Raw genomic sequence first — 12,745 nt, 5'->3', positions numbered from 1 at the left:
AATCCAGGCTTTATCTAAAGTACCAGATTTGCCTGAGTTCATGAAAACTGCATTAACAAATTTTTCAAACTTAGTTCTACATTTAGACTGGTAAGCTTGACAAAACATTTAAGTCTTTTATTTTTGGGGGAAAAATGATTGAATTAAAGACTTTTTAAAAATTAAATCACAGGAAGGACAACGATATAGACAAGCTCATAATGAGTAAAAAAAGACGCTTTAGACACTGCGCCCCTTGAAAGTTTTCCTCCTTCCAACCAAATATTTGTATCGACAGCTATAGAAAAACACTTGTGGAACAAGTTAAGGCTACTAATTTCTAATTCATCTTCTGTATTTGGTATTAGTTTAAATGTGCACTGGCAGACTATTTGTGTAGCCATGACAAGTGTCTGAAGTTGCATTTACAATGTTCTCCCAAGAAGGGAACAACAAAACTTAGAAGGAAGACCTACAAAAAATCACTGCTGTACAGAGTTACATCATTGCTAACTTTCAATGCTAACAATTCAGAAGAAAAAGTTGTGAAACATTTCTATTCAAAGAAAAAATATTCTAGGCAAAGAAGACTAATTTGTGAAAGACAGCTGGATACAGATAAGCAATCCAGTGGGAACATTCACTGTAAGTAACAAGTACATTTGAAGCAATAATAAGGGAGATGGAGGGATGGGGAAGACTAGCCTGTATAAACCCTATTTGAGGCTAAAGTAACATTTTGAAGTGTACCTTTGAAAGCAATCCATGATCCTGGCTATTAATCACACAAGGCCAGATTTCCCTGTCATTCAGAGCAGCTCTCTCACTTTTCCCTTTAGGGCTTGGTGTAACATCAATGTCTGTAACCTGTTCTCGTGCAGTTGAATTCCCTAGTTTGTCCTCAATGCGGGGCCGACAACTCAAACTAAAAGATACCTCCTATATTGAATAGTTTAGTATGTTAGATTTTGAAAGTGCGCTCCAACTTAGCATACATTTTTAAGTTACAAACCTACCCACTTTATCTTATCAAATAATGAAAACTAGTATCTAACAACATCCACTAAAGAGTGAAGACAATTTTAGTTATTCTTAGAATTTGCACAACAATAAAGCTCCATACAGCAATCAGCATTATATGACCAGAAGTATGCACTCTGCATGTAAAATATTAAAGATGCATGTAAAGAGAGCTTAAATGCAAAATTAAGAGCCAAACAAAAAACTTAAGCGCAAATTTTGCAAATATTGAGACAACTGCAAGTTTACTTGGACACTTCTTAAAAAACATACCTGTCTTTTTCTGCATTTTCCAAATTTAATTATTTTTTAGTTAGAAGTGCATCTTCCATGTCTATCATTTCATTTCCTTACAGAGATAGAAAGGGTTCTTATAAAGCTAAAAATAATTACAAAAGCTTCTTAATGTTTTAACTGTTTTATTTCCAAGCAGGTAAATTGTCCTTATCCATAGGACATTCAGTGTGCTAACTGGCCAAAGAAGAGTACCTGCTCTCTGGTATTTTTCCTCAGTGTAACAGAATGGAAGATACAAAACTTAAGTTATTAAAATGCTTTTGTATATACTACAAGACATGTTTACCATGTTAAAAAAAAAAAGCTTTTATAAATAGAAAGGAAGATTGGACTGTTTATCTCAGCACTTAATTCAGAACACATTTTCTGAAGAGGTGCCCATCTTCCCAAGAAATGAGAGAAACTTCTGTGTTATGTCAATACTTCTATCTTGTCACTAGAAAGATGCTTGTACAATGGCCCACTTATGATACATTTCTAACCCTCCCCTCACCCAACACCCCAAAATTTTCCCCACTAACAGTAACAAACGTAGAGATGAAAAACGGTATATAAAGGTATTTCTTCCTACAAAAAGTGAGTGAATTCTCTGCCAAAGTACACATTTAATTCTTCATTGTACTTTGAAGAACTAATAAAGATCTATAAGATTCTTCAGATTGTTGTTGTGACAGAATCATTACTTTTTTCTCATATTAAAAAAATAAATCTACACATGCATAGGCACCTCCTGAACGAAGTGCTTGGGGATTTACTATTTTTCAGTTGAACTGTAGATTATGACACTATCATAAGACCCACAAAAAAACCAAAATAAAGCCCTCATTTCTACCTTAATTGCTAAAAGGCAGCTTACCGTGGTATCTGAAGCCTCAGACTGCACATCAATGTTTAGCGATGTGCTCTCACCTACAGAACCAGATCCCACAGCTGAATCTACAGTCCGAACATCATCCTCCTCATTTTCTCTAGCCTGAAATATTTCATTGGCACAAATCAAAAGCTATATAAGGGGGCAGTAAAAATGAATTATGGAAGGTACTACATACCAAAATCAACACCCTTAGTAGCACCATCAAAACATAAACGGTCAACTCCTAAAAAAAAAAAGCTTATAGTGCAGAAACAAACATATTATATTCTCAAACTTACAAGCATCTTTTGCAAAAATTTCAGATAGGATTTCTCCTGCTCTTTAAGGTCATCTATAAGGTGTGATAAACGCTCAACATTGGCCGATCTTTCATTTTTCTCTACAAGATCATCCCGCATGGAGCTGGCCTTAGCAATATAGTCGCGAATCTGAACTAGTCTGCTCACAATCTGCAAAGACACTGAAGTTACTGAATGCATTCAGCTACAACTGCAACGTATTCAATGTACAAGACACAGGTGACAGCAACAGCAAAGGAGTTATGAAAGGGGGACATGTTAGTACTTCCACTCCTCTGAGCACTCTTCCACAAGTGGTTAAAGTCAACAGCCTTTATAAGGATAGATTTATGCATGCGGGAAGTTAGCTGAAGCCCAGGGCTTCTGGTCAACACAGGCTAAAACACAACGGAGCTCATCAACACAGGAAAACAGTCAACTGTGAGAGCACTTTCTGGAGCCACATAAAACGGAACCAACCTCTAAAATGAAAATTATTATTACCAACAAGCAGATTTCTAAAGAACAGTAGATTATTAAGTTTGGTTTCACATTTTCTTCACGTTTTAAAAGAGTAGGAAGTTAAATATTTCCAATAAGGATTTATACTTTGAAGAAATTTAGAAAGCAGCACTGAAGATTAAGTCTCAATATTTTGTAGACTTTATAGGCTGTGTAAATACCTGGCTACTATCCATCGCTTGTTCTCCCCTTCCATCTTCTTGAGCAGACGCTTGACAGTTTTGCAAGAAATCCTTGCTTAGAGCAGCTCCAAACAACTCTTTACACTGCGCTGATACCCCACCTTCCTTTTTTTGGGAACCTGAGGCAGGATCTTTGCTTTTGTTAGTGTTAATCTGTAGTGACAGGAAGTTGAATGGTTTTTTGTTTTCATTAAGTTGACGTTTGTTATTAGCAGCCGTTGCCCTGCCTTGAGAATCACTTCCAATGCTTCTCTATATACAAACAAAAGAAAGAACAATTGCTTTATTTTTTCTTCCAATATGTTCTCAACACTGCTTCGTTTCCCTGCTTATATTACTATTTCTACAGTATTATTAGACTGATTTTAAAGTTACCTAATCAGTCACCAACTGGCCAAAAGTTAGCTGAAGACAGTGCCAATAATTTTTTGCCACAAAGTTTTCAGAAAGCAAATCCGTCCTCCAAGAACAATGAGAACCAAAAGCATTCTGTAGTTTCTCAGAATTCAGTTTCTCATTTTTCTTGTGACCTTGACCTTTACTGTAGCAAAAGGCATTCTACTTCTCCAGGTACATATGAGAAAAGAACAGTAATAAAAGAGCAACATATTCCTGTGCAGAACATAATACCTCAGAACTTCAGCTTTTCTTTAAAACCTTGTGAATAGCAACATGTTACCCTAACACACATTTGAGGAGGAAGTCATGCCAAGCCTTTAAATTGTAAGTCAAGCCAATGAATCACACTGGAAAGAATCTTCACAACCAAAGAAGTTAGCAACAACCTTTGGTAAAGATGAACTAGCCTCTGTTCTGAAATTATTAAGACAAATTTATGCCTTGTTCCAAAAGAATCAATCCTTTATACTTTTCCTTAGTTTTGGACAAGGGAAGGATGAATGCACTGTATTTCCAAAAAAGTAGTTATGGCTCAAGAATTTGTGCCATAAAATTCTCCCCTCTGAGGAGCAGCTTTTAATGATACTCTTCTGCTTAATCCACACAGGTAACACAAACCTGTGTTCAGGATCACAAACTGGCAGTTTGAGAACACTTTCAAAATAAGGTAACAGCTATTTTCAAGTAGCATACAAGTTTGATGAGAAAGAAATACTTCTCTGAGGACACAGGAATTTGTTAACGGCTGAGAGCAAAAAAGTGAAGACAGCTATCACACAAACAGAGGAAAGCCATAGTCCTGAACTTTCCCTTATTTTCTGAAGTTCAAAACCAGAATTTTGATTTGGTTGTCATGGTGCCTATAAGTTGTTTTTTTTTTTACCTTGATCACTTATGAAAGGATTTTTTACGCATCTGTCACTTTATTAAGAGATAACTGAATACATTTTGGAGTCACATTTCTAGAGGGAGCTAGTATTCACACAAACCTGATCCAGATCACTGAAGTTTATTCTTTGTTTAAGCCTTTCTAGTTCAGCCTGCTCTGGGACAGACATCTGAGTCATGTATCGAGCATGAGGAAAGCTATGAGAAGTTCGGGTCTTCCGTCGTTCCATTCCAGGTGAAGATTCTGGAGATATGTCATTAGTAAGTCTTGTTTCACCTTCCCCACTAAGCTTTTTCTTGTTTTTCTCTGAAGATCTGTTTGCTTTCTTCTGTTGACCTCCCCAGTCCTTAAGGGGAAGGAGAGAGAAAAAAAATCGTATTTGTTATCCACCCAGACAAAAAGCAAATGTTTGCATTCTGTGAAAGAGTTTACTTCCATTTTAGAAGTAAAAATAGCAAGCCACATTGAAGTAAGCACTAAGTTTTCTAGAGCAAATGTCACTTTACAAAATAAAGTTTTCTCCACTGCATAATTAAAAATAGCTTGTCAGGAAATTTTAAATCCATTTCATCCTAAATTCATTAAATTAACTTCAAACGAAGCTCAAGTTATATTTTTCTTCTTTGCTGGGGACTCTTTCACTTTCAGGAGTTCAGAACGTTTTAAATTATAGCTTTCACTTTCCTGTCACCAGCAATACTTTTGTGTCTAGCTACTTTATTTACCCAAAACACTTGCCATAAATACCTCTACAGACCCCACAATCTCTGATTTATACCCACTGCTTGCTTACATCTACCTCATGTTTTCCAGGTAAAGCTGCACTGGATGGAAAGCCATGCATAATGAGGCTCGGGGTTTGCATTGTTACCTGCCACTAACAGAATCTAGCTGGTAGTTCTAATGTACAGCATAAAATGGCAACAAAAGAAAAGGAGAATTTTACTGTGTTGTTCAGCCGGTCATCAAGGCTCTCATTGCTCCAGCTGGGCAAGTCCTGATCGTTCATGCCTTCTTCAAAGGGACCACCTCCTGTTGCCATGACAAGCAATCAGTGAAAGCAATCTATAAGAAAGAGTTGAAAGAAATGTGCTGTATTAAAATCAGTTTACATTAAAAATTTAAAAGATTCATGATCTGAGAAGACAACTACATATTCATTATAGGATGAAAACACAAAGCTGTTTAGGAAACTAAACTCCCCATTTACTACGCTCTGTGACTAGAAATGTATCAATGAGATATGAGAAGAACACAGAAACTGACATTAAAAAACAAATAGGTGTGAGCTTGGGGCTTGGTAACCTCTGATCTATGAAAAAAAAGATTTGGGTTTTTTTTTTAGGGTTTCAATTGTCCTCACTTTAAAACAAACTGTACAGTGCTCAGAAATGCTGCTTTGTAATTCATAAAGCCTACACTTTAAAGTCCATGGTGATGTCTACTTGATATAGTAAGTGACTTTGGAGACCCAGTATGTCAAACTTTCACATTCATTTTAATACTGAAATACTGAAAACAGAGTACTGAATGACACACTTGAAAAAATACAAGGAAAACAGACGTCAGTAAAAGGATTTTTACTTTCATTACCACACATTAAGCTATTTAAGCAGTGACTGACCTGCCACTTACATTACAGATTCTACCAAAACCAAACAAAATCGTATGAGTTTCACAGAGCTTAGCTGCTCTCCATCAGTGTCATTCTGTGCAATATAAAGCAACTTAAATATTGAAAATTTTCATTTTCACTTCTTATTTTGACATTAGAACTAAAAGAAAAGTCAAAGTTGAAAGATCAGAAAAAGTATTCCTTTATGAGAGTAAAGTTAGATTAGCCTGTTCTAAAAGGTGAAGAATATGTAACTAACTATATTTGCTAAGTGCTGCTGGCACAATTCCACTGCAGAAAGCTACAAAATTTACCTATGAAGAATTGTAACAGATGCAGAAGAAAGCAGTCTTGCAGAGATTTACTTTTTCCAGCTCATTTCTACCACTATGTTAGGACATAACCCTAAGCTTAACTGAAAAAATAAAAATATAGAAGTTTATAGGAACCACTTCCTCAACATTTTACTGAAACCCTCTATTACTAATTTTCACAAAGTACAGGCAAAGAAATCACCCAAAACTAAAGATTAGGAAGTATTTAAGAAGTTTGTTGGCTTTTTAAATATCAGTTCCAGAAAGGAAAACAGATTAATCTTGAACTAAGTTTAAAAGCTGTCCTAGCACATCTATTTTGCTTAGGTATCGGATTAAATCAAAATAACCCAGTACAGCCCTCTCAAGAGGCACACTTACAAAGCAATATTCCTATACAAACACAGCCAATTACTAAATGATAAAGGAAATGGGCTCTTCCAGGCATGCTCCTTACACCATAACCACATCTTCACTTGGCAGTGTGCCAGCCTAGGTCATGGTAACGCAGTTGGGAGTCATTCCGCTTCCACATCTCACAACCACAATCACAACACACACAGAACAGGTGTAAGTGCCTGCTGCTTTGGGAACTCTGCCCTACTGTCCCTGCACAAGAATTCACTCTCCCTTCTTCATCCCAACAGAAGTGCCCACTAGGCCATGCAACCAGAATGTACATCCTATAAAGAGTTCACAGGGAAGCTCATGCTAAAACTTACAAGCATCCAAAGCAAATGCAGAGTTATCAGTTTAAAAGCAGCCATGATTTTAACGAACTATCTCCAGTTACAGATAAACTGCTCAGCTTTGTAGATGTGTAAGACCCAACATTTCAACAGACACTGTATCCTGACCCATGTCACTGAGCATTATGAGGAAGATTAGAGGCCATCTGGGTTTACAGTCCAATTCTGTAAGCTGTATCCTCATCATCATGTTATATAATTCTACTAAAACCACAGCAAAAGTAGTTTTGCCCTATCTTCCACTGTAAAAAGAAGTGGCAGTATTCATCTTTACATAATACAAGAAACTACTCACATTTATTTGTTCTAAAACTTTCACAAAACCTCTTCTCAACTATCTTTGCTGTAAGATAAATTCACTGCCCCAGATAGAATACTGTGAATAACAGGACTCTCAAACAAGGAGACCCAGCATACACCAACATGCCCTGACAAAAACGGCTCAAAACTAACAGTATCTTCATTATTTCCAGCAAGTGGGTTTTAAAGTGTTCCAACAGAACCATCCCCTTACCAAAAAGAAAGTTTCTAAACATTCCTATTATAGTCTTTGATACCTCCAAATGAACTGTAATCAAGCAAGTTTAAGAACAGAGAGCTCTGATGGTCTCTTTTCAACTCTTTAACTCAGTTGAAAAACACAAAGAGGTTCAGCTAGGTTTTCTTCTTTCACACGAAGCTGTGCTTTCCACCTCCACATACACATTTCACCAATATACATTTTTTTCTTTGTTTTCATTTTACCAGCTATTTCTACAAAAAATCCTCTTCTAAAAACTTTGCTATCTCCCCATTATCTACCTGTCTCTCTACCTACAGCAACCAATTGCTAATTTCACGTTCTTGCATGTCATAGGATCTGTACAAAAGCTTTTGAGCATGTGCCTACTGCCTTACAACATTTACCAGGGATTTGAGAAAAAAGAGAAGACTTTAAACTATACGTTCTACAGAAATAATAACGTCAGATTACATGCAGAATTATAGGCAAAACATGTAAGATTAGAGTCAAAACATTCTGCACATGTATCAGGCATATGTAGATTGCACAGAAGAAACACTACTTAACACACAAGCAAAACAAAGGTATGTACTTCAAAAGGCTCTTTTCCTACAGTAAAGATGCTCTTGAGAATGTTTTCCTGTAGCATTCATGTGAAGGCAGGAGCTCTCTAGAGCACCTAATACTGCAGAGGGAAAACTTCTGGCTATCAAAAAAAAAATTAAACGGAAAACAGAAAGTCGCAAAAAGCCATCGTAGCACCATAAAGGCTGAAAATGGGGCGAAATATTTCTTCTTAAGTTTAGCTTTTTAAGACGGACGCTCCTCACTGGGCATTAATTCCTTAAAAGCAAACCCTACAGTATACACAGGAGCAGTCAACAGAGCAAATCCTCTCCTGTCGCAGCGGACAGCGCTCACACGAGCCGCACACTCACAGACCCTGGCTAGGGGCAGTGTGTCCGGAACTTCCAGCTTCCAGCGCCGGGGCCTCCGCAGCGCCCGCAGGCTCTGCCGTCCCGACCTGCTCCGATCCCAACGGCAGGCGCCGAGCGCAGGCCCGCCGGGTCTCGTCGCCTCCAGCGGGGCCGGCGGAGCGAGAGACAGCCCGGCGGCTCTGCCGGCCGCACCGCTCACTGCCTGAGGCGGGCGAGGCGCTCCCGGCCCGGGGGCGGCGGGCAGAAATCCCGCTCCTAGCCGGCGCCAAAGCCCGGGCGCCGCGGGGCGCGGGTAGGCGGGCTCTGCTCAAGGCGCTTCCACTGCCGCGAACGCGGCGGCGTCTCCTTGGAGAGCGGATAACGCGCCCTGCCCTGCGCGAGGGGCGCGGCCCGCACAGCCCGCTGCCACCGCACGGTTTCCCCGCCGCCCCGCACCTGCCTCCGAGCCCACTGCCGGCTCCTCGCCACCACCCTCGCGGGCCGCCGCCCTGCCCCACCGCAGCAGCGCGGCCCCGCCGCCACCAGGGGAAAGGGACGGGGAAGGGGCAGCGCGCCGCGCGAGGGGCAGGAGAAGGCGGCTCACCCCGCGCCGGAGGGGAGGTCACCCGGCCTGGCTCCTCCTCCACCGCCGCCCGCCACTCGCGGGGCCCGGGCCGCCCGGACGAACGTTTCGCCTTCGGGCAGCGGAGGAGCGGCGCGGCCTCGCTTCGCCCGGCGCGGCGGGACAGGGCTGGCGGAGACGCTCACGACGCTCCTGCCTCAGCCACCGCCGCCATCTTGGCCGCCACTCCGCTGGGGGCGCGGGGGCGGTCCTGGCGGAGGGATACGGACACAGACGGACAGACAGACACTCACCGTCGCCTGGAAACCTCCGCCCGCCCATGTCCTTCCGCACTGCGCGCGCCCCGCCCGACCTGGACCGCGGAGCGCCCGAGGATCCCCCGCGCAACCGCCGGGGCGGTCGGGAGAGGAGCGGTGGGCGAAGAAACTCCAACTCCCAAGGTGCATTGTGCGGGGGCGCGGCGCCCCAGGGCCGGCGGCAGTGCCTCCTGGGAGTGGTAGTTTTCCACTCAGGGCACGGCCCCGCCCCCTGACAAGACTGGGGCGCATCCGGAGCTGTTGTGCGGCCGGCGGGGAATCGCCGAGCGTGTTTTTCTTACAAAATGAAATACGAAAACGGTGATGAACTCTGTAAATGCTTTTGCCTGATTGGAAGACGAATAAAATCACGTCGAAACCCTAAGCGTGGACGAGGATCAACTCTTGCCCTCGTTTGGAGCAGTGTCGACTACACTCTTCCTGTCAGCCTTTGGCATGTTTTGCTCGTTAACTTGTGGCATGGAGTTTAAGCATCTAGGTGTTTTATACTTTCCTTTGGGGAAAAAATAATATAAATACAGGGTTTGGCATGTAAACGATAGTTGTGTGTAAAAAGCCTGTGTGCCGTGCTTGGTATTTAACTGAAGTTAAAGAGAATCACAGAATATGCTGAGTAGGAAGCGACTCTTCAAGACCCAACCGTGGCCCTGCACAGGACAGTCCCAAGAGTCACACCCTGTGCCTGAGAGTGTTTTCCAAACGCTTCTTGAGCTCTGTCAGGCTTGGTGCTATGACCACTCCCCTGGGGAGCCCGTTCCAACCACCCTCTGGATAAAACACTTTTCCTAATATCCCACGTAAACCTCCCCTGATGCAGCTTCAGGCCCTGTCACTGGCACCAGAGGGGAGAGAGCAGTGCCTGCCCCTCCTCTTCCCCTCACAAGGAAGCTGTTAATCCTTCAGGGGACTGGACTTGGATAACACACTCAGGATTTCTATTTCAGTGAAGCTGGTATCATATATATGACTTTCATTTGGGGGGGATGGTCCCTTGTCAAAATGGGAAAATGCAGCATTTTCAGCTGTGTTTTTACACTGAGTTTCTAAAGCAAAAGCATTTAGCATTCACATAGGCCTCATAATTGATCCTGTTAGAGAAACATTCTACTGGTACAACATGGAAATGTAGTTAGTCCTCATCTCTCCCATATTAGGACTTACACTAATGTATTTTGCTAAAGCGAAAAAAAGATATATGAATCCTTTTCAGTGATCCATTAATCTGTCTGTAATGTAGGAAATGAACTAAATAATTGGAGAAGTGTCAAAATAAAAATGTTTCAATAAAAGTAATGTGTTATCTCCAGCACATTCCCCCATACCAAAGTTCTGGATAATACTGAATGAGTGAAAGAGGTGAGCGTAAGACTGCCTTTTAGGGCAGAATCTTCTTCCCATTTCTACCACGAGCTACTTGACTGTATAGCCACAAATGAAATTACTTTGAAAACCATCTACAACAGTTTGATGGAAGCTCTCTGTGATGAATATATATAACCAATCTCTACTGCAATTCTGCAGCTAATAAAGAAGTTAGTTTATCGGTATTTTTATTATACTTTTAACTAATGTTCTATTTTTCTGAACTCGGGTATCATGTCTGGATAGTCATCATAATATTGGCAGTGTTGCTGTTGACAAGATGCTTTCTATTGTCTCAGTGACAAGTCTCCCACAGCATGGCAGGTGGGGGCAGAACTTGTGAGAAAATACTGCCCTTAGTACACTGACTACAATTTATTTTTTTGCTGTGCCTTATTCTTAAAATACGGCTCCCTCATGCCTATTGTTTCCTGCAGGAAAAAACCCAAACAAACAAACTTAGATAAAAAACATAATACTCTGTTAAGGGAGAAAAAAATCAAATAGACTGTAGCATGTTTCAGTAACAATGAAGTATTTTAGTATTTTAGTGTAGTCCCTTATATGTCATAACTGCATGTTTTCCTTTGCACAATATGAGCTTACAGCATTATTACTCTGATTCCTGCCTGACATTTGGAGGATGATTTTTCTCTTCTTATTTTCTGCCCCTATTCTGGAATTGGCTGCAAAATTGTTCCTGTATTTTCTTTTCTTTTTTCTTGTTTATTTTAGAAATGGCTCCTCAGAACCATTTTTCATTTGGGATGGAGAATTCGAAAAGATACAACAGGCACAAAGGAATTGTGGATTGCACTGCAAGATGCATGATTTCCAGCAGGTGGTTCTCCACTACTGTTGTAAAAATAACATCTCAGGATTTGGGAATGATTATGAGGCAAAACGCATATGGCTTAAAGAATGTCTTTTTAATGAAATAAAATAAATATTTGGGGGGAGGAGAGGGAAATCCTATATCAATGCTAATGAACCTCTAAACAGACAGCAACTAAACCCCCCTACGAAGATCTCTGTTAAAAGCACTTCCCTCGGTGGCATGCTAATGAGTGCATCCTCACAGAAACTGAATGGATTATCTTTGAGATAGCCCAATTTAATTAGGATTTAAAGCCATGTCAGAGACTTAATTACATTTTTCTTACACAACTTTTTGGCTATATCTTGTTAATTTCGCTTTATCATTCCAAAGTGAAAGAAAGCAAACAAAATACAGGCATGTAAGGACTAGAGACAAGAAGAAGTGAAGGATTAATGTTTTATTGAGACAGAGGAGATGTAAGAAGCCCCCTAAAACAGATATAGTAATTAAGTGAGCATTTGATTCAAGCAGTAGTTGTACATTTTTTTTCCTGATTTTATGACAAAAAGGATTTGTTGCAAAATTTAAACTGTCCAAAAATGACCAGCCTGCCATAATATGGTTACACACTGACTACCAAGCTACTATACTAAATGTATTCTTTCTTTCTTTGCATAACTTTAGATTGGAAAGATCTTGGAAGGCAAAGAGTTTCAAGTTGATTTATCTAGGTAGATGAAGTGTCCACTTAACCCTATGAGGTCTGATAAGAAGCTAAGCAGGTGCAAGGGGAGAGGCACAGGCATTTAAGACCACAAAGCCAAGCTTTAGGCTGGTCAAGATTTACCAATTTATTATTAGTGAAGAAACTAGGACAAAAAAGAAATCATTTTTGATGATCCACTCAAGCAAAACAGTCATCAGAAACAATAAAGAGGAATAATTTGAAGATAGGTATTAGCTAACTTAGTCAGATCCCAGGAAAAATCTTGGATAAGAATGGACGGGATCCCCATTGTAAACATTTTCCACATCCTTAAGGGTGCAGAAAGTAATCCTCTTGGTACTGCTATTACTCACCAATCTGTAACATTTGCACTCCAGGTACTACATTCTAGAAAATATT

General features: G+C 40.6%; 1 protein-coding gene across 24 annotated transcripts in view; it reads right to left on the bottom strand.

Moving 5' to 3' along the window:
- The window catches only part of PCM1 (pericentriolar material 1), a 41,515-nt gene extending 30,921 nt beyond the window's left edge, over nt 1-10,594 (bottom strand). For 10 of the 24 annotated variants that reach the window (XM_038135399.1, XM_038135407.1, XM_038135414.1 and 7 more), the window contains exons 1-7: nt 9,142-9,407; nt 5,387-5,505; nt 4,541-4,786; nt 3,132-3,404; nt 2,449-2,619; nt 2,153-2,269; nt 730-918 (exon numbers count right to left, since the gene is read on the bottom strand). In XM_038135399.1, coding sequence (XP_037991327.1) covers nt 730-918; nt 2,153-2,269; nt 2,449-2,619; nt 3,132-3,404; nt 4,541-4,786; nt 5,387-5,482 — 1,092 coding nt within the window. In that variant the 5' untranslated portion in view covers nt 5,483-5,505; nt 9,142-9,407. The other 14 variants (XM_038135411.1, XM_038135422.1, XM_038135412.1 and 11 more) reach the window with 7 other exon arrangements.
- Nucleotides 10,595-12,745: the final 2,151 nt, after the last annotated feature.

The sequence above is a fragment of the Motacilla alba genome, chromosome 4, assembly GCF_015832195.1.
Source record: "Motacilla alba alba isolate MOTALB_02 chromosome 4, Motacilla_alba_V1.0_pri, whole genome shotgun sequence".
NCBI lineage: Eukaryota > Metazoa > Chordata > Aves > Passeriformes > Motacillidae > Motacilla > Motacilla alba.
The sequence above is the reverse complement of the archived record's forward strand: the minus strand, read 5'-3'. Positions and strand labels throughout refer to the sequence as shown.